Source organism: Coregonus lavaretus (assembly GCF_964263955.1).
Source record: "Coregonus lavaretus genome assembly, chromosome: 12".
Classification (NCBI taxonomy): Eukaryota; Metazoa; Chordata; class Actinopteri; order Salmoniformes; family Salmonidae; genus Coregonus; species Coregonus lavaretus.
The window spans coordinates 15,447,282-15,474,386 of NC_139999.1; the positions used below are offsets into that span (position 1 = coordinate 15,447,282).

The window sequence follows — 27,105 nt, forward strand, 5'->3', positions numbered from 1 at the left end:
TCTTCAGTGTTGTCACATGAAAAGATATACTCAAATATTTACAAAAATGTGAGGGGTGTACTCACTTTTGTGAGATACTGTAGATTGAGAGGATTGTAGAGGTTCTATTTGTACTATAACAACACATTACTGTACTGTAGCTGTTAACCTACATTATGTTACAATTCAGTTGGCGCCTCTAACTGTGTTTAATCTATATCAACATGTAGGGCTCTGAGGAGTGGGTATTGATTGAGAAACAAGACACTTATCAACAGGACAATGACTGGAAGGCAGAGGAACAGAACAAGGCTTCCACCTCACCTCCCCCATTAGTCCCTAATTCCTCTTGGGAAAGAAAGAAAGAACTGGAAAAAGACATAGACGTAGCCAAGATGATTCATATTGAGGTTAGAGGGGAGGATGGGCAAGAAATGAGAACAGATATTGATAACTTTCCATCGCCCAAAGCCACAAGGGAATCCCAGGATGAATGTTCTGAACCGCGGCTGACTAGCAACAGCCGGTTTGTGGTGGAATTAGCTGAAACCACAGAATCTTCTGAAGATGATTCACAGTGGAAAGTACCTCCAGCAGAACACTCTGGTGCAAGGAATGACATATTCCCAGTCCCAGTCTCAGTCCCAGACCCAGTCTTAATCCCAGTCCCATTCCGAGACTCTAAGAAGGATCATCAACCCAACAGACACAGAAAAAATAAGAGACCTAATAGTTTAAACCTGGGAATGTCAACAGAATTAATCTATGAGAAAGAGGGTGAAGTCTCAAATGGCGAAGAAGACAACGGGGGATCAGACTGGGAGGATAGTCCAACAGAGAAGACAAAGGCGGGACAAATAGATCACCCTGAAGACAGTGTTTCCAGAGAGGAGCCAGACGACCAGTGTTGGGTGACTAGTCCACTGATGAAAGATGAGGAGAGATCACCAGAGGCTAAATGGAAGGAGACAGTGGTGTTTGAGTATGAAGATAACAAGAAGGACCACAGTACATCAGTAGGAGAAGACAAGGCAACTCAGGGAAGTGCTGTGGATGATCCTGCAGGGTGTGATGGAAGGGACCAGGTTAAGAGCTTCATCACTGAGGTCCAGCAAGCAGGCAAAGGGCTAGGCTCTGTCAATGGTCCTGGGAAAACAGAATGTGATAGTTTAGCAGAACAGGTTAGAGAACCGGTTAAAGGGTTTCATCTCAGAGAGAGATGCATGACTGACAATAGAGAACACATAGAAGAGGTCAAGCTGAGGGAGGTCAAGACACACGAGAGAAAAGCCAGTAACTCTGGGGGGGAGGAAGTGGAAGGTCTCATGTCAGAGGTCAGGGGTCAGAGAAGGTCTTTAGAGAGACTATCAGGCAGCAGTCAGTCAGAAATCACTAGGATCGTTCCGCTCAAACCTGAAAGGTCAAAGAGCTTAGTATGCAAAGATGAGCAGGACAGAGGGAGTCAGGACACTGAGTCTGAGCTGAGTGGAGTTTTTAGAAGAGAGTACAGATGGTCAGGAGGTTCATCAGAGGGACCTTCAGACATCAACTGGAACAACGAGTCCACCTTCTATCAAACATCCACCCTGCCTACGTCATTCATCTCAACCAACGCTAGTCCAGCAAGACGGACCCATTCCCAGACCATTACACACAGAGACGCCCCACAGGAACAGGGCAGCTTCTGGGGTCTGGAAGGCTTGGCAAGAGTCGAGTCTAAAACTGAAGAGCTGGTTCAGCAACAGAGCAGCGCTGCCCGTGACGATCACTTTCAGACGTCATTCATCTCAACCAACGCTAGTCCAGCAAGACGGACGCACTCCCCGACTATGACACACAGAGACGCCCCACAGGAACAGGGCAGCTTCTGGGGTCTGGAAGGCTTGGTAAGAGTCGAGGCTAAAACTGAAGAGCTGGTTCAGCAACAGAGCAGCGCTTCCTGTGATGATCCCTTTCAGGCTGCTAGAGAAGCCATAGAGAGTCATCAGTTGCTCAGCTTTAAGGCCTCAGCTACAGCTCCAGCCTCAGCGCTCCCCAGGACAGCTCCTCCTGCCCCTCCAGTGAAAACACAGAAGGCCAGAGAGTCTGGACTCATACTCCGGAATATCAACCGCAATGTTAGCAGGGAGCCTGGCCTGGACGCAACCAAGAAGAGACATTCGGTAACTCTGCTTGGCATCTGCTTTTCAATCATTTGGAAACAAAAAGCATCGCATGAGCTTCAGACAGAGTCGCACACTCCCATTTTCTTATTTTCCTGTTTTCAGTGACTTGAATATACATACATGTAACTTATACGTGCCTGTATATGAAGAAGGGGGTGGAATTTTAGTTTTGACACACTTGTTTTGGCTTTGTCTCATTGGCTGATGCAGCCAACAATGCATTTTGTCTGCTATGAGTTTGGACCTTCTCCCTTTCGGCCTCTCCATTTAGACCCCCTCCTCCTCTCTGCCTCTCTGCCTCCCTCCACCCTTATTCTCACACTTCACAGCAAACTTGAAACACAACTGCTTGCAAATCTGTAGGAATCACTACAGGGCTGTGGTAGAGATTGTCAAAAAGACAAAAACAACTTTTCATGCTTTGGCTCATGGCTTCTATCCCCCCTCTCTTCACATTTGAACCTTGATTTTCCTTCCAACTAACCTTGTAGCAAGTCTCCTCTTTTGCAGAGGGTTGCAAGGAAACAAAGGTTCGTGCATATTGCCATGGCTCTGAGTTTTTTTGCACTTCTCTTCCATGCTGTTTCCAAGCTGACATGTGGAGGAAGGCATGGACTTCAGACATGGTTTCATACATGTTTTACAGTTCAATTGACTGTGACAGGAACTGTGTGAGGAAATGAGAGAAACGTGTCGTTATCACCCATAAAGGCACTATATGCTACAGATATGCTCATCAGTCAAATGCCGGCAATTAATCTCCTGACCTCATGGATACTTGTTATAGAAAGTCACGTATGATACCAACTCAGTAGTTTGCATAATGTCGTGTAGATGAGAAAATAGTTTGTGATTTCAAATGATCAACTTCATTAACATGACAATGAATGACATGAGCATTGAGCTAAATGTGGCTTACGGTACCTTATTGGGTGATGATAATTTATAAACCAAATTAAATTCTTTACAAGGATCACACGTTGGATGCTATAACGCTTTCTTGTAAAGCAAAGAACCCACCCAGACTGTGAAGAAAGAGGCAGGAAACAAGCTGTCTGGTAGCAATGCCCAAGCTGCTGTACCTACACAGACAGACTAGCTCTCAGTAAGATGTTGCCACATACATTTTACAGTTTGTGTCATTAGGAGCTTGCACGTATTTGGCAGTGGAATGAAAATAATTTAAAATTAGGCCTGGGACCTGACAGCTTAAATCATTTTCAGTCTTTCATCTGAGTCTAGGTCATGGACACATTGGCACGACCAGGCATGGAAAGAGGTGTGAAAAACAGCATGTGAGAGCACCAGCCATTCTATATACTGGGTGTGCAAGAACAGAATCTTTGGCCATTTGAACATTTGAGCCTCATAAAAAAATTCAGTCTGCGTGGTTTGCAGCATTCTCTGATTCTGTCCTTGGCCAATGATTGGCTGTTGCAATGCTGCTATGGCTGTTCTAGACTACCATATCTTACAAGCTGTCCATAATTATACTTTTGTATGACACTCTAGTTTATACTAATTCAAACCAGGACAACTGGCTTTACCTGGTGGGTTCATCAGGGTTGGCCTCAATTATAATAGAAGGCAGTGAAATCAGGAAGTAAACTAAAATTACAATTCAATCATAAAAATAAAAATAAATGTCTCAATAAACTGAAAAGTAGAAGCTATTTATTTCAAAAGGTTTTACATGTCTGAATTTTGAATTCAAATCACTTCCTGAATTGACTGCCTTCAATTCGAATTGAGCCCAACCCTTGGGTTAATTTATCTTGTCCAAACTGGTAGTAAGCTTACTTGTTTTCTGTACTCATGAATAGATGGAACGGGGGGAACTTCCCTTCTATGTTAGAACCGTGCTGTTCTGTTGTTCTGATGCTCTGTTAGTAGAGACCAAGTCTCTCTACTGATGTCTACACTCTTAGAAATAAAGGCGCTATATAGAACTTGAAAGGGTTCTTCGGCTGTCCCCATAGGATAACCCTTTGAAGAACCCTTTTTGGTTCCAAGCAGAACCCTTTTGGGTTCCATGTTGAACCCTTTCCACACAGGGTTTTACATGGACCCAAAGTGGTTCTACTTGGAACCAAAAAGGGTTCTCCTATGGGGACAGCACTTTTGGAACCCTTTTTTCTAAGAGCGTAGTAGTCTGTCTCTCCAGCTTGGACTAACCTCTGGCTGCTCGCCCTCTTCCTCTGCTCTCCTCTTTCTCTGCTCTCTCTCTTCCTCTGCTCTCTCTCTTCCTCTGCTCTCCTCTTTCTCTGCTCTCTCTCTTCCTCTGCTCTCCTCTTTCTCTGCTCTCTCTCTTCCTCTGCTCTCTCTCTTCCTCTGCTCTCCTCTTCCTCTGCCCTCTCTCTTTCTCTGCTCTCCCTCTTTCTCTGCTCTCCCTCTTCCTCTGCTCTCTCTCTTCCTCTGCTCTCTCTCTTCTTCTGCTCTCTCTCTTCCTCTGCTCTCTCTCTTCCTCTGCTCTCCCTCTTCCTCTGCTCTCTCTTCCTCTGCTCTCCCTCTCCCTCTTCCTCTTCCTCTGCTCTCCCTCTTCCTCTGCTATCTCTTCCTCTGCTCTCTCTTCCTCTGCTCTCTCTCTTCCTCTGCTCTCTCTCTTTCTCTGCTCTCTCTCTCTTCCTCTGCTCTCTCTCTTCCTCTGCTCTCCCTCTGCAGGAGCCGCTCTTCACTCCTGCCATCTATGAAGATACATTAGATGATGCTAAGGTCACTTTACATTATGAATTTAACCACATGCCTCCCCATGTTCCCATTTTTGCACTCTTTCTTGTGATAGATCAGTCCCTCACTCCCTCATCCATCCCAATCTCCCTCACCGTCATCAATGGGTAACTTTATGCATGCTGCCCATATGACAGAGGCTGAACCGTGACTATGCCACATGCGTTTTAACCTCATTCCTGTTTGTAAGGCTTCTCCATTCATCTTCTCTCTTCTCCATATAGGCCAATACTATGTGTAACAAATTGCATGCTTGGAGAAGATAAAGTCTTTAGGATCATGTATGCATGTGTAACATGTACTGTATAATGGTCTTGAGCAAAGATCCTACATGAATACTTCTACACACCCCCAGGAGACATATTCCCTTCTAGAGGATAATTTAACCTCCTGTCATCATCATCATCATCATCATCACCCCTTTCATGGTCACTCCCTGCCCTGAGCAGACGCCAGACTGGCCCTGTGTTGTGATGGCCATCTTTGTGTAATCCCCTCTCTCACCCAGAGGGAACCCTGGGAGAGGAGGCCTCTGCCGGGCTCCGCCTCAGAGGAGGACCACGAGCGTGACATGGTGGTCTGCATGAAAGAGACCCACCTGGGCATCGAGAGGAAGTGCTCCAGCATGACGGTCAGCTCCACGTCCAGCCTGGAGGCTGAGGTGGACTTCACCGTCATCATGGACCTCCACATGGGCGTGGAGGAGTTCTCCAAGAGCATGTCTAAGCTGGGGGAGCTGGGGAAGCGGCTGCCCGAAGTGGGCCGGGACGACTTTGAGGAGACCTCCAGGTTCTATTCAGCCCGTCTCATGGTCTCCCATGACATGTCCCCTGTAGAGGAGATGCCTCCTGTGCACCATGAGGAAGGTGTTCACCATGAGGTAGACACAGACATACTGTACCCCATCCCTTATCATTGCAACTCCCTGCTTCTAAAGGCCGGAACTGCCCTGCTAGGGACGCCTGCCCTTATAAATTAAATCACCCGTCACCTTTTCTGTTGGACCGTTTTCAGTTACCATTTGGGTAATTTTTTGTCAATGTTTTAACTTTTAGGTTTACATGTTATAAAATTATTGGTAATATATTTTTGCTTCATCTTTAGATTTTGTTTATTCATTTTCCTATGGTTTATCCATTTGCTTCTGCTGTTTTTAGTTTTACATTATTGTGCAGTGTGTACGTTTCCTTGTATTTTCCCTTCTATTGTAAATCATGCTTTCTTTACTAAATGTTTGGTCTGAAATAAGTTATATACAATCACCAATTGATACTGTAGTATGGGCATACTTGTATTGTTTCATTGTCATTTTGAAAAGTATTGTAATCTTTGAATAAGAAATGTATTGTAGTTGACCTAAGGATAAGCATGTTCAGTACCATGTCGAAGCCAGCATGTATTTGACAGAATATACCGTACTCAGACATCTGTTTTGACCATGTAAATTAGATTAAAATATGATGGATTTCCATGTGTCTCAAAAGACATTCAGCAACCCAAAATGCTTCCCATTATAGAAACCTATAAAAACGACACACTGTGGGGGTCAATTTCAGGCCATTTGTTGACAGTTTGTTTACTGTCAGGGAATATTGATGAAGTTAGAGAACAATAGTATGTCTATGTTCCATCTATGTAGTCTCACTGTACCTGTCTGTCTCGCCCTGCTGCAGCCCACGGTAGCCAGGAAAGACCCCAGTGCTGTTAGCGCTGCCCAGATGCTGAGGAAGGCCGACGTCAAGATGGAGACACACACCAATGGGTCAGAGGTCACCAGCACCGACTTCATGGACATGTCCCAGCAGGTACACTACATCAGTCTATGCCTATGGACTCACATCTGTCCCCCTGTGTTTGGTGGATGATTCAGCCTGGTACAGTAGTCTCATCTGTTTGTGCTCCAGCCAAGTCCTCTGCCAACAAACATGACAGAGGAGTTGGCTAAAGCACAAACAGATCTACTTCCAGTGCTAGTGCATACTAATGAGGGTGCATACTAGTGAGGGTGCATACTAATGATCAAATTACAAATGTAGAAGTGGGGCCTAAATAGTCTGAACAAAACATGTCTGAAATGATCTTGAGCAGGAAATGGAAACATTTGGTGAATAAGACAATAGTAGGACCATTATAGAGTCGTCTTGACCCCATCAACCTGCCATTTAGTTTAATATTTTTGTACACAGAGGAAATGGAATGAGTCATTTAAAAAAGAGGAGTAGCCTATACCCATTTATGTATGCAGTCTATGTAGGGCAGGCTCCAGAACGAATCCGTTGGACAGGCATTTGATTTCCATAGGGGGGCACGTTTCAGTAAATTGTATTTGTGGAGTGCCTTTGTTATAACTATGAAACAGAAAGCATTGATGTTGGAACCCAGTATAAGCTTCTTTTTATAACGACAAAATAAAAATAAATACCCCAACCACCAAGACAGCAAGATGCATGGTCAAATGACTAAAACATCAGTAGCCTAAACATCATTACAAGCGCCAAGTCTGCTTGATAATAGTGAAAATCATCACAAAAGCAACAATGGCATTATGAATATAAGTGTTGATATGGCAGCAGTCAAAATGTCAATTATCAGTTGGTACATGTCCATGTCACATAGCCTAAACAACGAAAGCTGTTGAGTGCATTCCTGATTTTATTTATTGCTTGAGATGTAGGGCCTGCTCCCTTAGTGATTACATTTTATGCTGATAATAGCCTGTAGAATTCTCACCGGCTTGTTTTATTCTAAATGGTGGAGTCCTCTCTCCTCTCCCACCGTTTCATTTGGTGGCGGCGCCGGGACCTGCTACATGCGCACAGTGCACTTAGGCCTCGCAGGTGTAAATTCAGATTGAGGCTCAGAATCAGAAGAATACTCATCAGAGATGTCATCATGATTCATTTCTTCCCCACCATCGGAGTCATTTTCATTCAGATTTTGTAGCAACGCTAACGAGTGAATCCATTCGTCTTGGTCTTCTTGCCATTGTAAATTACGCAAGCTCTCAATGTGTACTCCAAGTAGGCCAGAGTAGACTGATAGAGTACAAACCATTTTGAGATTATAATTAGAATAGATCAATACAATATAATGACCGCCATGTTCTTCATTCACAATAAGTGATTACATAATTATGCATCGTTGCTTCCCCTAGCTCATCAACTCATCCATGCTCCCCCATCATACTTTAGCCTACTTCAGTTGTTTCATCTGTTATTATATGTGTGAAATTAGTTTCGGTATAGTTTAGGTTAACTTTCGAGGCAATTATCGGGGTGATTTGGGCACAGCACCTTCAACTATCGCGAGAAGGAGGGGAGCAGGTCCTACTGTCGAGAGGGGCAACGGGGAAAACCATATAAAAAATGACATGCCCACCTACAGTGAGGGAATTAAGGATTTGATCCCCTGCTGATTTTGTACGTTTGCCCACTGACAAAGATATGATCCGTCTATAATTTTAATGGTAGGTTTATCTGAACAGTGAGAGACAGAATAACAACAACAACAAAAAATCCAGCAAAACGCATGTCAAAAATGTTATAAATTGATTTGCATTTTAATGAGGGAAATAAGTATTTGACCCCTCTGCAAAACATGACTTAGTACTTGGTGGCAAAACCCTTGTTGGCAATCACAGAGGTCAGACGTTTCTTGTAGTTGGCCACCAGGTTTACACACATCTCAGCAGGGATTTTGTCCCACTCCTCTTTGCAGATCTTCTCCAAGTCATTAAGGTTTTGAGGCTGACGTTTGGCAACTCAAACCTTCAGCTCCCTCCACAGATTTTCTATGGGATTAAGGTCTGGAGACTGGCTAGGCCACTCCAGGACCTTAATGTGCTTCTTATTGAGCCACTCCTTTGTTGCCTTGGCCGTGTGTTTTGGGTCATTGTCATGCTGAAATACCCATCCACGACCCATTTTCAATGCCCTGGCTGAGGGAAGGAGGTTCTCACCCAAGATTTGACGGTACATGGCCCCGTCCATCGTCCCTTTGATGTGGTGAAGTTGTCCTGTCCCCTTAGCAGAAAAACACCCCCAAAGCATAATGTTTCCACCTCCATGTTTGACGGTGGGGATGGTGTTCTTGGGGTCATAGGCAGCATTCCTCCTCCTCCAAACACGGCGAGTTGAGTTGATGCCAAAGAGCTCAATTTTGGTCTCATCTGACCACAACACTTTCACCCAGTTCTCCTCTGAATCATTCAGATGTTCATTGGCAAACTTCAGACGGGCCTGTATATGTGCTTTCTTGAGCAGGGGGACCTTGCGGGCGCTGCAGATTTTCAGTCCTTCACGGCATAGTGTGTTACCTATTGTTTTCTTGGTGACTATGGTCCCAGCTGCCTTGAGATCATTGACAAGATCCTCCCGTGTAGTTCTGGGCTGATTCCTCACCGTTCTCATGATCATTGCAACTCCACGAGGTGAGATCTTGCATGGAGCCCCAGGCCGAGGGAGATTGACAGTTATTTTGTGTTTCTTCCATTTGCGAATAATCACACCAATTGTTGTCACCTTCTCACCAAGCTGCTTGGCGATGGTCTTGTAGCCCATTCCAGCCTTGTGTAGGTCTACAATCTTGTCCCTGACAACCTTGGAGAGCTCTTTGGTCTTGGCCATGGTGGAGAGTTTGGAATCTGATTGATTGATTGCTTTTGTGGACAGGTGTCTTTTATACAGGTAACAAGCTGAGATTAGGAGCACTCCCTTTAAGAGTGTGCTCCTAATCTCAGCCAGCTCGTTACCTGTATAAAAGACACCTGGGAGCCAGAAATCTTTCTGATTGAGAATGGGTCAAATACTTATTTCCCTCATTAAAATGCAAATCAATTTATAACATTTTTGACATGCGTTTTTCTGGATTTTTTTGTTGTTATTTTGTCTCTCACTGTTCAAATAAACCTACCATTAAAATTATAGACTGATCATTTCTTCGTCAGTGGGCAAACGTACAAAATCAGCAGGGGATCAAATACTTTTTTCCCACACTGTAAAACTGTCTATAACACCAGTTCTATTTTTGATACTAAGATTCTAACAACAACAGTGTGTATTATAGACTTATTTACGAAAAGTCAAGGACATTACTTCCAAAATGGCAGAGTAATAAATTGTTTTAATTGAGCAGTCCAAATGACTGCTTTAGTGGTTCTGTTGTGGGTTTTATAGTAACAACATGTAATTTAATTATACAAATGTATTAGCCTGCCTTTTAATGTGGCATGAACACTGTTGAGCTGAATCTCAGGAGTGAGTCAAAGAACTACACTTCCCAGAGTGAACCAGCAGCAGCAAACCGGCTGCTTGTCACCTGATCAGTCATTTTCACTGATTTGGAGCACCTGTGAAGGCATGGAGGGACTCAATCATTCAGAAGAACAAACTTCAGAGAGAAGACTCCAAGTTCACTCACAGGTTCAGTCCAAAGACGCCAATGGTAAATGGTTAATTCACTTAAGTTATTTAGAATGTTTATTTAAATGTTTAAACTAATTTAAGTTCATTAAAATGGTAACTTTTTATTCTGTCTTTAAAGGTTTACAACCTAATTTACTGGCTAATTTACTGGCTAATTTACTGGCTAATTTACTGGACAGACCAATCAACTGAAAGCAAACTAAAAATAAAAAAGATTGAGTCAGAAATTTGAGTTGTCCCTGTGTCCTTTGGATGGTGAACAAGAGGAGGACTTGACAGTTGTAAACCACGCGGAGCGGCCTGGCCCTGAGGATAAACGGCTTCAGATCCAGAAATAAGCTGTTGACGCAGAGGAAGTCAAGATGGCGGAAGATGTCCTGGGGAAGTCGGTCCAGCAGCTCAAAAAGGAGAGGACCACTGCAAAAAGCAGCTTCACCAGAAAAGCCAACTTCATTTCAAGAGGAGCAAGCAGCATGCTTCAAGTGGAGTTAAAGGAGGAATTCGCTAAGCTTTCAGATTGTTTCAGAAAGATGCTCGATGCCAACGATGACTTCAGGATTGGACTGGAGGCTGACATGACTGAGGATAAGGAACCAGGTCTTAATGAACAGCAAGAGGCTGACATTGATAGATCTGTAAATGAAGGTGAAACAAAGTTGGCGGAGATAAGATACATTGTTCAAACAAACCTGTGGTCGAGGTATGGAAGGAGTGAACTTCTTGTGGCAATCCTGGAAGCAGAAAAAGCCGATGATAAAGCGGCTGATGTACCTGTGGAAAGTGCCAATTTGGAGGGCTATGAAGTGCACCTCGCTCTCTTGGACAAGAGAATAAAAGAGGCCATCTCAGCAATGTCAACATGGGAGCGATGGATCCCTGTAGAATTAAAGGACGAATTAGATGGAAGAGTCAAGGACGTAAGAGCATTCTACTACAGGCTTGAGTTAAGGAGACCTGAATTTGCCACTGCACGGACGATCAATGAGCAAGGCACAGGAGGGAAACTACTACCCCAACCGGCAACATCCACACCAATAGTGAGAATCAAGCCAATCTCTCTACCTATCTTCAATGGAAGCAAGAGAGAATATCACAGATGGAGGAAAGACTGGGAAAGGCTGCAAAAGCAGGGAGAGCCATCCGGATCAACTGAAGTTAAGAAAATTCAACTCCTGGAGAGTGTGGATGACAAAATCTCAAAAGACCTCAGACTTTCAACCTACACCACTGCCGATGACATGTTCAGAGTCCTGGAGAACAGGTATGGCAACAAGTCAACCATCATAGTGGAAATCCTGGAAGAGCTGGAGAAGATGCCACATGTGAAAGGGAACCAACCAAGAAAGGTCATTGATCTCATACAGTCAGTGGAGAAGGCTCTAGCAGATCTCACAGAGTTAGGAAACTCTGGAGCCATAAATAACCCACTGGTAATTAGATCCTTTGAAAGCAAGTTGCCTGACTTCATTAAAAGAGACTGGGTGATGTTTATGGTTGAACCCAGAAACAATGTCACATCAGACAACCACTTTGTCATGCTCTTGAAGTTCCTGAAAAGTCAAGAAGAAATACTAGAGAGACTCGAACAGCTCAGAACTGTGGAGAAGGTGGAAAAATCAGATCGTTTGGACAAGAAGTATGACAGAAAGATTGCCTCAACAAAAACCACAAAGAAAGAAGAGCTTGATGAGGTATGTGGTGTATGTGGTGATAGTGGGCACAACAACAAAATCTTCTTCTGTAGAAAGTTCAAAAGACTTAAGCTACCTGAAAAGAAAACTGTATTGAGAAAGCTGGGAGCATGCAGAAAATGTATCGGATGCCATGATGAAGATGGATACTGCAGAGACACTTTCCTATGCAGAAACAAAGACTGTAAAAGGGAAGGTGGTGCCCCAGACCACCATTTTTTCCTCTGCCCAAAAGGAGAAGTCAAAAGAGGGGAAGAGAGAAAGAGTGGAAAAGACGGCAAGGGTGAAAGCAAGCTAACGGAGGAACAAGAGGAGATCTTGTCTGAACTTTCCCAGGAAATGGCAGATCGATGCAGAAAGGCTTTCACCAACACCAACAAAACCGCAGTGACACTCGATGCTTCAGGCCAGTCTGAGCTACCGCAGAGAAATGGGCTCTCTGAACTTCCTGTCATCATGATGTTGATGCAAGTCACGGCAAACGCAGGGCAGAAGATTGGGACTTTAATTGACCTTGCTTCAGACACAAACTACATTACCCATAAGGCTGCTGAAAGACTGAGGTTAAGACATGAGAAGATAACTTTAGTTGTGCATGGGGTTGGTGGTATGACCATGGAGGTGAACACACAAAGGTATCTCCTCAAAGTCAGAGTCAAGACACCTAAAGGGACAGAGAGAGCTCATGAAATGGTCTGCTACGGCTTGGATGAAATCGCCAGAGTGCATAAAGTAATTGAACCTGAGAAGTTGAAAAGATTCTTCCCAGAAGTCAAACTTACAGAATTGGAAAGGCCAGAAGAGGTTGAACTTCTCATTAGCCACCGAGAGGGAAGACTCGCTCCCCAGAGGGTAAAAATCATCGGAGACCTCGTCTTGTGGGAGGGTCCATTGGGGAAAACAGTGGGTGGAGCACATCCCGACTTATTTGAAGAAGTGGAGGTTGCAGCATATGAGTCCAAAACACACTTCGCTCGCTCCATGAGGACAGCAGCTGTCAAATATCAAGAAATCACAAGTCCAACAACTGACACAGCCCAGCTACAGCAGGAGGCTGTGACTCAGACCAAATGTACAGCTGCCAGTAACCGTGAGTTCCTTGAGTGGTGGCACTGGGACAGCATCGGAGCTGCATGTGAGCCAAGATGTGGAGGATGCCGATGTGGAAACTGTCCACCAGGAGGAAAGGAAATGACCCTGGCAGAGGAAAGGGAACTGGAGATCATTAAAGAAGGCCTCACCTACAAGAAGGGGGATGCTCACACACCGGCTCCACATTGGGATGCAAAGTACCCTTGGACGGTAGATCCAGCCTCTCTCCCGAACAACAAAAGTGCAGTCCAGGCTTGTTTCTTAAGGATGGAAAAGCAACTAAGCAGAGAGCCAGACTGGAAAGTCGCATATGCTACCCAGATCCATGAAATGGTCGAGCGAGGCGCAGCCATAAAACTCACCAACAAAATCATGGATCAGTTGGCTATGAGGGAAACAGCACGCCTGCCCAACTTTCTTCACTTGGAGGATGAGCGCAGAGTCATTGAAGAGGACAGTTATGTGGATGACCTCTTAACCTCCCAAAATGACCTGAATAAACTTGACAAGATCACAGCAAATGTCGAGGAGATCTTGAAAGCTGGAGGGTTCTTCCTCAAACCATGGGTCCGGTCAGGGCAAAGTGGGAGGCAAGGAATGGAGATGGAGGTTCTAACAAAGACACAAAGTAAAACCTTAATTCTTCCAAATCAAATGAGGGACGAAGACAACAAAGCCTTGGGTATCGGCTACCAAATGGATGAAGACATGCTCTACATGTTAACCTCAGTTAACTTTTCCAAAAGGAAAAAGAAGATGAGAGTTGGAAAAAATCTTCTCAAGGAGGAGGTGAGAACTGAGACACCTAACCCACTGACTAGGAGGGCTCTCTTAAGCCAAGTGGCTGGACTGTACGACCCAATTGGCTTAGTTACACCTGCCAAACAGAAGGTGGCAATTCTTGTTAGAAAAGCATTCCAAGAGGGAGGGGGTGGGAAACTAACCCAACAAACCTGGGACCAACCTCTCTCAGAAAGCCTCAGAGAAGAATCCATCCAGCTTTTTGAAGAATATGTGCAGCTTGGAGAGGTGAAATTCTACAGGAGCCTCACAACAGCTGGCTGGGAAGGGAAACCTTGGGGCATCACATTCTCTGATGGAAGTGACAAAACCTATGGAGCTGTGATGTACTTAAGATGGGAGACAAGTCAAGGGACTAAAGTTCGATTCGTTGAATCAAAAGCCAAGCTGACACCCCTGGATCAGAAGGGAGAAGCTGTAAAAGCTGAGATCTGTGGTGCTGTCTTCGCAGCCAGGATCAGGAAGTATGTGGAAAAGCATGCTCGAATGAAGATCGAGAGATGGTTCCATCTACTTGACAGTCAAACGGTCTTGGGAGCCATTCAAAGAGTCAGTTATGGGTACAAAACCTTCTTTGCAAATAGAGTGGGTGAAATCCAGAAGGCTGGACAAGTGCAAGACTGGTGGTGGATCCGTGGGGATCTAAACATAGCTGATATCATAACAAGAGGGGGTGCTCCTGAAGATTTGAAGGAGAATTCCACATGGCAAAATGGACCAGAGTTCCTAAAGTGGCCAGTGGAGGAGTGGCCTATAAAATCAGCTGGAGAGGTTGCAGCTCATGCCAGGGAGAGTGTAAACAAGCTCCAGAGGAAGGCATTCTCAGGTGCATTAACAAGAGCTCAAGCAAGAAGTAGTCAGCAGAAAGAAGACCTACAAGGCACTCAGGAAAGTCCAAAGAGTGAAACTCAAGAGGGAATACCTGTGGTAAACCCAACTCTTCTTAGAAGGAAGCCCACTGGCTGGGTTAAAGATCTTGTGGAAGTAAGAAGATTCAGTAGCCTGTCCAAACTGGTGAGAGTCGTTGCCTGGGTTTGTCTAGCAGCCAAGCAGTGGCTGAAGAGGAAGGGCCGGGCCCCTAAACAGGCAAAGAGGGAGGTAAGATCACCCAAGCAACCTGTGCTGACTGTCAAAGAACATGAAGATGCACTCAAATACCTTTTCCTCGCAGCTCAAGAAGGTACAGATTTTTCAGACACAACTCTAAGCAGACTGACAGAGTACAAAGATGTGAACTCTGGGCTGCTAGTTTGTGGAGGCAGAATTCAGACATTCAACGAAGATAAGACAGCAGTGCCAGTTTTACCCTTTGAAGCATGGGTGTCTACACTGCTGGCACAAGAATCCCACAAAGCAAACCACGAGGGAGTGGCGGGAACCCTTCTCCGGATGAGGAAGAAAGCCTGGGTAATAAAAGGCCGTAGACTTGCCAAGAAAATGGTTGACAGCTGTGTGGTCTGCAGGAAAAACAAAGCAAAACAGTGTCAACAAATCATGGCTGACCTGCCTCTAGAGCGAACAGGCCCAGCTGCACCTTTTGAATTCACCACCATGGACCTGTTCGGCCCTTATGAAGTGAAAGATGAGGTCAAGAAAAGAACTAGACTCAAAGTATGGGGAATAGTCTTCTGCTGCATGGCTTCCCGAGCAATACACACTGAAGTGGTGAGTGACATGTCATCTGAAGGATTCCTGCTAGCCTATCAAAGGTTCACTTCACTGAGAGGACACCCCAGGAAACTCTGGTCAGACCCTGGCACTAACTTTGTGGGAGCCAAACCCGCACTTCAAAAATTTCTTAACCAACTAAACAAGTCTGAACTTGAAGACACAGCTGCCAAGCATGGTACAGAATGGTCATGGAAGATCCACCCTGCAGACTCTCCCCATAGGAATGGTGCCGCAGAGGCAGCTGTCAAAGTAGTGAAGCGGGCGTTGAGCAACCTTGGTGGAGATGGTGTTTTCACGTGGGGAGAATTCCAAACTTTTCTCTTCATGGCAGCCAACCTTGCTAATGAGAGACCCATCGATGCAAGAACTCAAAGCAGAGAAGACTGTGTAGAGTACATCACCCCAAATTCTCTGCTTTTAGGACGTACCAATCCAAAGGGAGACCCTGGAGATTTCCAGTTTGATGGCTACCCTTACAAAAGACTTAAACATATTCAAGCAGAGTTGAGCCATTTCTGGAAGAAGTGGAGCCAATTGGCTGGACCTAATCTGTTCATAAGGAACAAATGGCACACCAAAGAGCGAAATGTTGCTGTTGGAGATGTGGTCTGGTTGGCTGACCAAAACGCCCTAAGAGGACAGTACAAGCTGGCTAGAGTGGTCGGTGTCAATGCTGACAGCAAAGGCATCGTAAGAGATGTGCTTGTGAATACTTTTCCCAGCTATCCTGTTCACATCACAAAGTCAAACAGCAAAAAAGGGCCCACAAGAGCAAACGGTGAAAGAACGAAGAGGCTTCAAACCAAAATCCCAGCCACAATTCTTCATAGAGATGTCAGACGCCTTGTCATTCTACTTCCCATTGAAGAACAAACAGAGGTGGGAAGGGCTTGTGTGACCTCTCTGGATTTGAAAAAACCAGGAGCTCAAGTGGGAGGTGTTGAGCTGAATCTCAGGAGTGAGTCAAAGAACTACACTTCCCAGAGTGGACCAGCAGCAGCAAACCGGCTGCTTGTCACCTGATCAGTCATTTTCACTGATGTGTTCACTGTGAAGGCATGGAGGGGCTCAATCATTCAGAAGAACAAACTTCAGAGAGAAGACTCCAAGTTCAGTCCAAAGACGCCAATGGTAAATGGTTAATTCACTTAAGTTATTTAGAATGTTTATTTAAATGTTTAAACTAATTTAAGTTCATTAAAATGGTAACTTTTTATTCTGTCTTTAAAGGTTTACAACCTAATTTACTGGCTAATTTACTGGCTAATTTACTGGCTAATTTACTGGACAGACCAATCAACTGAAAGCAAACTAAAAATAAAAAAGATTGAGTCAGAAATTTGAGTTGTCCCTGTGTCCTTTGGATGGTGAACAAGAGGAGGACTTGACAAACACAACTAGTCAGGATATTTTCATCTGATTGTAAAACGAATCACTTCAAACAGTAGGTTACCTTCGCATGTTAGTCCAAAAATAGCCTCAGATCGGCTGAAACAGCGCCCTTCTGTCTTACAATATGTAGCCTCATGTATCTGATGCGGTCTGGCACATACTGAGACAGAGAAGCGCTGTTTCGCTTGTTCGGATGCTTTATCTGACAATGATGGTTCTTTCTGTCGGCGTGCGTCTCGGTCAAATAAATTATCAATATTTTAATATTTTATTTGGACGGGCAAGGAGGTATGGTAGGGCGGGCCAGGAGTTACGTTAGGGTGGGCCAGCTCCCCTAAGACCTGCCCATAACGCCGGCCCTGAGTCTATGGTATATCCTAATATAGATTAGCCTTTTTCTCTTCATATCTCTACAGATCTTGATTAGACTGAGTGCCTTATTCTCACGACCACAATGACATAATAGCATCATTATGGAGGGATTAAAGTATTGACAGGAAATTAACGAGAATGATGAAAGCATGCGGGAGCTCCATTCATCTCTAGTCTGAGCATGAAGCTGTGGCAGCCCCAACAGGTGCCTGATTAAAATGTAATTAGTTCCTCTCTGGTGTGCCATTCATCTAATGACGAGGATGAGCTGTGTCAGTGATCTGGAGAGGGTGCCTTTGAAGTGGAAACTCAAGTCAAAGTTTTCACTTATCAGTGAAGAAAAAAAAAAAAAAAAAAAAATGTATGCACTCACTAACTGTAAGTTGCTCTGGATAAGAGCGTCTGCTAAATGACTAAAATGTCAAATGTAAAGACGTGCTAAGCATGGCAATAGAATGACTAGAATAGGTGGACAGTCTAATAGATAACAGATGGATATTTCTATGGTGTAGAGCCTCTTGGGCAGATGTGCTCTTGATTTGTAGTAAGCCACGATACAGTAGCGTTTGTGTGTGTGTGTGTGTGTGTGTGTGTGTGTATCTGCAGCAAATGGAGACCGACGTCAACTGTAATGACACGAAGGTCTCCAGCAGCACTGATGTGGCTCAGCCACCAGAGGGCGACCTGGTATGTGTCAGTACCTCTCTTGAAAACAGCAGAAAGGCTGGAAGGCTATGCTATGCTTGCTCTGGCTGCAGTCTGATTCTCTGCTGTACATTCTCAACCCTTCTCCCTGAACCACACACTCATTAACTCCCCGTGATGGATTTGACAGGAACTGGACTGGTGTAAACAGGGTATAGAGAATTGAAAAAAAGAGAATTGAAAAAAAATAAAAAAATAAAAATAAAATTGCTCTAATCTGCCATGGCAGGTTTTGAATGTGAAAATAATGGGCTGCAAGTTTAGAGAGTATATTTTACCAGATTGTGGCCAGATTGTTTAGTTTTTTGTCATGATATGATATTGCCTCACAATATTTGCATGTGCATCCTTTTAAAAGAAGCTTGTAAAAAATGAAGACTTCTCCCCCCTTCTCAACCGTGCAGAGCTCACTAGTTTGTGTCATACTGCTACCCCATAATCGGCTTGTGTTTTCTATGGCACTTAAAGGGGTAATCTGCAGTTGCTACATCCATGTTTGGACTTATAAATTAATGATATGTACCCATTGATTCTTGAAGAATATAACATATAAAAATGCCTCAGGAGCTTAGTTCAACTGTTGTCCCCCATCAGAACCCAAAATATAAGCTTGTTTTACTCCAATGTTTGTAAATAAAGTAAATGTAAATAAACACTATATAGCCTCAAAACATGGTTAAAACAATCATGTTTTTATCATTGATGGTCAGTCCTTGCATTCATTGCTCTGTCTATGAATTTGAGAGTGGTTACATTTCTCCAGCCCCATCTATCAGCTTTTTACCGAAACGGGCAGACAGCACGCTTTGTTATTGTTCAACTGCTGATTGCCACTTTAATGTTTAAATTAACTCCAATTTGTATCACAGTGCCAACATACATGCTGTTTTGATAATTACAGGAGGATCTGTTGAGTTGAACTTCACTAGTTGGTACATAACCATGTTGATACCATACTTCTGTAAGGCGGCAGGTAGCCTAGCGGTTAAGACTGTTGGGACAAATCCCCGAGCCGACTAGGTCAGAAATCTGTCGTTGTGCCCTTGAGCAAGGCACTTAACCCTAATTGCTCCTGTAAGTCGCTCTGGATAAGAGCGTCTGCTAAATGACTAAAATGTAGATTTGAATTTAGTTCAACTACCACCAAGCTACTGCAAAATGTAGTTAAATTACTAGTTGAACTACATGTAGTTCACTACTCCCAACATGCTGTTTTGATCATGACAGGAGGGGTTATGCTACACTTCTGCTTGGCTGCCTATTGGTTTATAACTTGGTTTTCTGCTTGGCTGCCTAGTGTTTTATAACTTGGCTTATAGGTTCATCCTAATACCTTGCTTCTGATTCCCTACAGTCAGGCTTGAGGACTGTATGTCCCCATATGGACACATTGCTCTTCTACCAGATCAGTTTAATCTGCATGAACATGATGACTTCATCCCTTCATCCATGTGACGTTTCCTCTCCTCCCTCTCATCATCCCTCTCTTGATCCCAGAACCAGAACCAGGGAGTTGGCAGTAGGAAGGAGGCTCCTCTCCCTAGTAAAGAAAATGGCTCCCCTGTAAGTACCTAGTTCACCTCACCATTCATCCCCTCCCCTCCCCTCACTCAATAGACTGACTATATTACTGTACTACTCTGACTCCAAGCATTCAGTCCTACAGTATGACAGAGCACAGCATGGCCCCCATGTAGCTGTTGTTTTATTGAGAGAGAGGTGGGAAAAGATTTGGTTGTATTTTGGCTGGGCTAGTGTGTGTGTGTGTGTCTGTGTCTGTGTCTGTGTCTGTGCCTGCGTTAAATTGGGAATTCAGAAGTGGGGGAACATTATTTGGAGGGGTAAGGGTTTAGCCGGGATTGAACATAAAGCTAGGGTTAGGTTATACCAAGATTTGTATGTTTAATGTTATATCTGGCCTATGCCATGTCGCTCACCCTATTGCAGTGCATTTTGTTGTACGTAAACAAATATCTGTGAAAATCAGACATTAAAGAAATATCTAATACATTGCTCAAAAAAATAAAGGGAACACTAAAATAACACATCCTAGATCTGAATGAATGAAATAATTTTATTAAATACTTTTTTCTTTACATAGTTGAATGTGCTGACAACAAAATCACACACAAATTATCAATGGAAATCAAATTTATCAACCCATGGAGGTCTGGATTTGGAGTCACCCTCAAAATTAAAGTGGAAAACCACACTACAGGCTGATCCAACTTTGATGTAATGTCCTTAAAACAAGTCAAAATGAGGCTCAGTAGTGTGTGTGGCCTCTCTACAACGCCTGGGCATGCTCCTGATGAGTCTGTGGTGCAACGTGGTGTTGGTGGATGGAGCGAGACATGATGTCCCAGATGTGCTCAATTGGATTCAGGTCTGGGGAACGGGCGGTCCATAGCATCAATGCCTTCCTCTTGCAGGAACTGCTGACACACTCCAGCCACATGAGGTCTAGCATTGTCTTGCATTAGGAGGAACCCAGGGCCAACCGCACCAGCATATGGTCTCACAAGGGGTCTGAGGATCTCATCTCGGTACCTAATGGCAGTCAGGCTACCTCTGGCGAGCACATGGAGGGCTGTGCGGCCCCCCAAAGAAATGCCACCCCACACCATGACTGACCCACCGCCAAACCGGTAATGCTGGAGGATGTTGCAGGCAGCAGAACGTTCTCCACGGCGTCTCCAGACTCTGTCACATGTGCTCAGTGTGAACCTGCTTTCATCTGTGAAGAGCACAGGGCGCCAGTGGCGAATTTGCCAATCTTGGTGTTCTCTGGCAAATGCCAAACGTCCTGCACGGTGTTGGGCTGTAAGCACAACCCCCACCTGTGGACGTCGGGCCCTCATACCACCCTCATGGAGTCTGTTCCTGACCGTTTGAGCAGACACATGCACATTTGTGGCATGCTGGAGGTCATTTTGCAGGGCTCTGGCAGTGCTCCTCCTGCTCCTCCTTGCACAAAGGCGGAGGTAGCAGTCCTGCTGCTGGGTTGTTGCCCTCCTACGGCCTCCTCCACGTCTCCTGATGTACTGGCCTGTCTCCTGGTAGCGCCTCCATGCTCTGGACACTACGCTGACAGACACAGCAAACCTTCTTGCCACAGCTCGCATTGATGTGCCATCCTGGATGCGCTGCACTACCTGAGCAACTTGTGTGGGTTGTAGACTCCGTCTCAAGCTACCACTAGAGTGAAAGCACCGCCAGCATTCAAAAGTGACCAAAACATCAGCCAGGAAGCATAGGAACTGAGAAGTGGTCTGTGGTCACCACCTGCAAAACCAGTCCTTTATTGGGGGTGTCTTGCTAATTGCCTATAATTTCCACCTGTTGTCTATTCCATTTGCACAACAGCATGTGAAATTTATTGTCAATCAGTGTTGCTTCCTAAGTGGACAGTTTGATTTCACAGAAGTGTGATTGACTTGGAGTTACATTGTGTTGTTTAAGTGTTCCCTTTATTTTTTTGAGCAGTGTATAATCTAAGATTAGAGTTATGGCTAGGGTTAGGGTTGAGCCAGGTTGTAGACATGAAGCTAGAGTTAGGCAGGGTTAGCTTTAGGGTTTTGGCTAGGGTTAGGGTAAGTACAATGTATTACCATTTTAGGGTTAGGGTTTGGGTTTGTACTCTTATCCTTTCTATCCTACTCCTCTTTCGACCAGTAAGGTGCTGGAGCTCGGCCCTGGGTAACTCCGGCAAAAAAAAATGTGTGTGTGTTAGTGTTTGAAGCAGCTGTGCTTATAATGAAAGTGACCCTTCTTCCTCCTAATGACCGTGCTGCAGGTGAAGGCAGGCACCCTGGGCAGAGAGGCTGTAGAGTCCCCACTGACTGTCACCACTGACAACGTCACCTCAGCAACCACAACTCAAGTTACCAAGGTAAACCCTCCTGTCTCATTTTCAGCCTTTAAAAATATAAAATAATTGGTGATGAGACTTGACACTACTTAAAGTGGCAATATGTAACTTTTAGGGTGACCAAACTCACATAGAAATGTGAGTTATAGATCTATCATTCTACTCTCTAAGAAGCTGTAGATCTGTTCTATGTGCGCTATTTCTATGCTTCCCATTCTTAAGTTTAGTTTTTGTGTCTATTACTTTTGGTTTTGTACACCAGCTGAAAATACAATATTTTTGGTTATGGAAAATATATGTCACAGCGGTTTAGATGGTACAATGATTCTCTACACTATACTAGCGTATTTTGTCACATAAACTGAAATTGAGCGAACTATTAGAGTTTTAGCAACCAATGGCCGAGCGATTTCAGCATAGTGCAACTTTAATAGTATATTTATACATTATAGAGCTAAAGGTCACAGTAATTATGTGATCTGTAGATTGTTGTTGAGCTGTTGTTGAATGGATGTGTGTGTGTTGTGTTTCAGACAGTGAAAGGTGGCTACTCGGAGACCAGGATTGAGAAAAGGATCATCATCACAGGAGATGATGACGTGGACCAACATCAGGTGAGGAACAACAGTCACAGCCGTTACTGAGTGATAATGCTGTTTTAATACATTGTAAGGCGTCTTTCATGACAGTCAAATACACTAATATTGTAGATTGCGAATGTCCATTAATGTGAACTGTGACTTTTGTCACGCAGGCCCTTGCGATGGCGATACAGGAGGCCAAGCAGCAACACCCTGACATGCTGGTGACAAAAGCAGTGGTTGTCAGGGAAACAGAGTCTCCCACTGAGGAGCAACATAGGAAATCTGAGGTACGTGGAGCTGCAATGTAAACATCACTGTCATGAGACCATAGTATATTGCCTCAATAAGTAGAGAGATAGTGATACAGAGAGTTTGTGTGTATGTATGTGTAACTGATGTGAAATGGCTAGCTAGTTAGCGGTGCGCACTAGTAGCGTTTCAATCGGTGACGTCACTCGCTCGGAGACATTGAAGTAGTTGTTTCCCGCGGCTTTTGTGGAGCGATGGGTAACGATGCTTCGAAGGTGACTGTTGTCGATGTGTGCAGAGGGTCCCTGGTTCAAGCCCAGGTAGGGGCGAGGAGAGGGACAGAAGGAACACTGTTAGATATGTGTGTGTTTGCCTGGCAGAAATCAGCATTTGAAAGTTTCCTCTCACTCCTCGTGGCTATGACCTCATCACAGCCATGATAAAAATGTCATGGCCTCGAATGTATTATTGGTTTTATACAACGGGTTAACAGCATTAAAAATCAAGATGATTTCCCAAACAATCAATTTTTAGGCAAAACATGATGCTACATTCACTAACACTGGTTGTCAAGTGACATTTTAGGTAGTGTAATAACAATAATAATTTGTTCTTAACTGACTTGCCTAGTTGACCCTAGGACAACGGGAGGGTTAAATAAAGGTAAAAAAATAAAATAAATGTGCAGTTGCAAACCGTAGGCTGGCTTTTTTATGGCGATTTTGGAGCAGTGGCTTCTTCCTTGCTGAGCAGCCTTTCAGGTTATGTCGATATAGGACTCGTTTTACTGTGGATATAGATACTTTTGTACCGGTTTCCTCCAGCATCTTCACAAGGTCCTTTGCTGTTGTTCTGGGATTGATTTACACTTTTCGCACCAAAGTACGTTCATCTCTAGGAGACTTAGTGTATGTAAATCCAAGCTGTTCCAAGCTGTTGAAAGGCACAGTCAACTTAGTGTATGTAAACTTCTGACCCATTGGAATTGTGATACAGTGAATTATAAGTGAAGTAATCTGTCTGTAAACAATTGTTGGAAAAATTACTTGTGTCATGCACAAAGTAGATGTCCTAACCGACTTGCCAAAACTATAGTTTGTTAACAAGAAATTTGTAGAGTGGTTGAAAAACGAGTTTTAATTACTCAAACCTAAGTGTATGTATACTTCCGACTTCAACTGTATGCCATATGTCATGTTATTAAAAACATATTGTGTTTTCCCACTGGTGTCAGTCTGTTTCACAGAGCTGTGTGTTGCTCTCTCTCTCTGTTTCAGTCCTGATCGCTCATGGTGGTTCCTGGGAGTGGGGACAGGAAATGACCTGAGCCTCCCGTCATCTCCCTGACCCTCCCCACGCCAGCGCCGCAAGAGGGCTACAGTAACCTGCCCACAGTGTATACTACAATACAACAGAGCGACCGCACTCCCTGAAACAATCCCTGTCTCCTCTACAACACAATACGCCTCCTCTCCTGTCCCTTTAACCAAAACCGACTGTGATGCCGCCTCTGACCCACCCTCGCCCCTTATCCCCCCACCCCACCCAACCACTCTTCCTCTGGGAAATGCCTATTCCCTGGGATTTTTAGAACATGACCGTTCTCACAAATCTGAGAAATAGGCTGCAGTGATTATATCCCCCCAAGAGGTCTGACTTGTAAAGAATATGGCAGGAATAGGGTTTATGTGTTGCCCCATGTTTAGCTATGGGATCTGTGAGATATCAATATGGTGGTTCTGGTATTCTACATCCCCAGACAGACTGTACATGTACAAACATAATGACATGTTAACGGTTCATCACCCTTGATCAGTGTAGTTCAATTAAATTATTAGGGATGAGGATTTAATCCACTGTTAAATCAGATCAACCTTTCCCCAGAACAGATTGTCTTACCTGTAACTACTGGTAATTTATTCGCCAAGAAGTCAATAATAGCCCACCCTTCAAAATTGCTCTCATATATGGTCACCATGGAGATGCCTGCTCTGTGCTGACGTCATGCATGAAGCATGGGGATGGGGAATGGGTGAGTGGAGTGTGAGGAGAGGGGGTTGGGGGAGGGGTGCTCTGCAGGGGCCAGTGGTGATGGCCAGCCTTTAACGCTTGTTGTCACCAGTGTGACACATATATTAAACAGCTGTCTTACTAGCTTTTTAAACATTTGTAACAATAGAAGAATACAATTTAAAGTCCAGTGTTTGCTTGTTTAAGAAAATAAATAAAATAAATGTATCGACTAGCTTCTCATACTCACATGCATGATTCTACATAGTTGAGGTAATGAACGATACGATACGGACCTGTCTAGGAACTGACGTCCACAGGAAGTGCTCAAGATGGCAGAACATTCAGTCTATATCTGAAAGATTCTGTGGAATATGCTTCTGCAAAGTGTAGACACTTCATGTCAACCAAAGCTGATGGGACTATACCGATAGGAGAGTCAACTGAAGGAACACTTGGACAGACACTTCTACAACATGAAGAGACTATGAGTTGGGACTCCACTTAGCATTCAGGGTATACTACTTCTATAGGATCTGACTCTCGTTCTCCGGTTAACAACAAACAGAATCCCCCCCCCCCCCCCTTCTGTCCTCATCTCCTCATCCTGTTCTCCTTCCTTCATCCTGCTGTTATACTTTCGGTCTCAAATGCTGGTCATGTAGGGCAAAAGTCAAATCGCACCCTATTCCCCATGTAGTGCACTACTTTAACCAAAACTAGTACACTCTACAGGGAAAAGGGTGTCATTTGAGACGAAGCCATAGTCTGGTCACAGTAGGACTCTTAAAGCAAAATTAGTGGATTTAATTTAAAGTTTCTAATTATTTCATGAAATGTGAGGAAATGTTTGAATTTTTTACTTACTTAAGTTGTCTTTAAGTCATGTTGTATGAGTTCTACGTTTGTATTTATAAGAGTGGTGGTGAATGTGAGTTTTTTCCTTCCCTAAAAAGTATATGCGTGTAATTCCTTTTTCAGTACCCTCACAGACAAAGCCTGGATTCATAAAGTTGGAAGTTTAAGCCCAAACTCCATCCTCTTGGATAGAGAGACAGGAGGTGAACCAGAACAATTGGAAACCCTTTTCTATTCCAGAACAGCAAGCAAGGCCTTCACAGCCCTGCCTGGCCAAACCTTGATACACTCTTAGAAAAAAGGGTTCCAAAAGGGTTCATCGGCTGTCCCCATAGGAACACCCTTGTTGGTTCCAGGTAGAACCCTTTTTGGTACCAGGTAGAAACTTTTTGGGTTCCATGTAGAACCCTCTGTTGAAAGGGTTCTACATGGAACCCAAGAAGGTTCTATTGGAACCAAAAAGGTTCTTACCTGAAAGCAAAAAAGGATATTCAAAGGGTTCTCCTATGGGGACAGCCGAATAACACTTTTTGGTTCTAGATAGCACCTTTTTTTCTAAGCGTGTACATGTTCACAAATACTCTCTGCATAACCTCTTAAGCTATACTGAACAGCTGAATATACATCAGTCAGTCAGTTAGAGAAGAAAAATAAATGATACTGGAACAAACTGTTGAATTTATATACTATGCATTGTTCCCTATGTGGATAACCAGATTCATTTTTGGAGTGTCGATCTGCTCTAATCATCTCCGATGTGATATTAATTACAGTGGTCAGTTTTAACTGCTTGTGAGACTTGCAATAATTGTCTCTCTGTAGCCACCTCACGCTATTGTAATCCATTATCAGTCTACTTAATGGAGAAAACTGTGAACTGTCATGCATACACTACTGGTCAAAAGTTTTAGAACACCTACTCATTCAAGGGTTTTTCTTTATTTTTACTATTTTCTACATTGTAGAATAATAGTGAATACATCAAAACTATGAAATAACACATATGGAATCATGTAGTAACCAAAAAAGTGTTAAACAAATCAAAATATATTTTATATTTGAGATTCTTCAAATAGCCACCCTTTGCCTTGATGACAGCTTTGCACACTCTTGGCATTCTCTCAACCAGCTTGAATGCATTTCAATTAACAGGTGTACCTTCTTAAAAGTTAATTTTTGGAATTTATTTCCTTCTTAATGCATTTCAGCCAATCAGTTGTGTTTTGACAAGGTAGGGTTGGTATACAGAAGATAGCCCTATTTGGTAAAAGACCAAGTCCATATTATGGAAAGAACAGCTCAAATAAGCAAAGAGAAACGACAGTCCATCATTACTGTAAGACATGAAGGTCAGTCAATACGGAATATTTCAAGAACTTTAAAAGTTTTTTCCAGGTGACTACCTCATGAAGCTGGTTGAGAGAATGCCAAGAGTGTGCAAAGCTGTCATCAAGGCAAAGGGTGGCTATTTGAAGAATCTCAAATATAAAATATATTTTGATTTGTTTAACACTT

The 27,105-nt window shown here is 43.8% G+C and overlaps 1 protein-coding gene across 1 annotated transcript in view; it reads left to right on the forward strand.

Moving 5' to 3' along the window:
• LOC311138343 (uncharacterized protein) overlaps positions 1-24,080 on the forward strand; it is an 81,983-nt gene extending 57,903 nt beyond the window's left edge. The window contains exons 14-23 of the mRNA XM_084173013.1: positions 210-2,141; positions 4,806-4,856; positions 5,380-5,751; positions 6,545-6,676; positions 17,920-18,000; positions 19,516-19,581; positions 21,815-21,910; positions 22,423-22,503; positions 22,644-22,760; positions 24,000-24,080. Of these exons, the coding sequence (XP_084029139.1) occupies positions 210-2,141; positions 4,806-4,856; positions 5,380-5,751; positions 6,545-6,676; positions 17,920-18,000; positions 19,516-19,581; positions 21,815-21,910; positions 22,423-22,503; positions 22,644-22,760; positions 24,000-24,005 (2,934 nt within the window). The 3' untranslated portion in view covers positions 24,006-24,080. The remainder of the gene's footprint in view (positions 1-209; positions 2,142-4,805; positions 4,857-5,379; positions 5,752-6,544; positions 6,677-17,919; positions 18,001-19,515; positions 19,582-21,814; positions 21,911-22,422; positions 22,504-22,643; positions 22,761-23,999) is intronic.
• Positions 24,081-27,105: the final 3,025 nt, after the last annotated feature.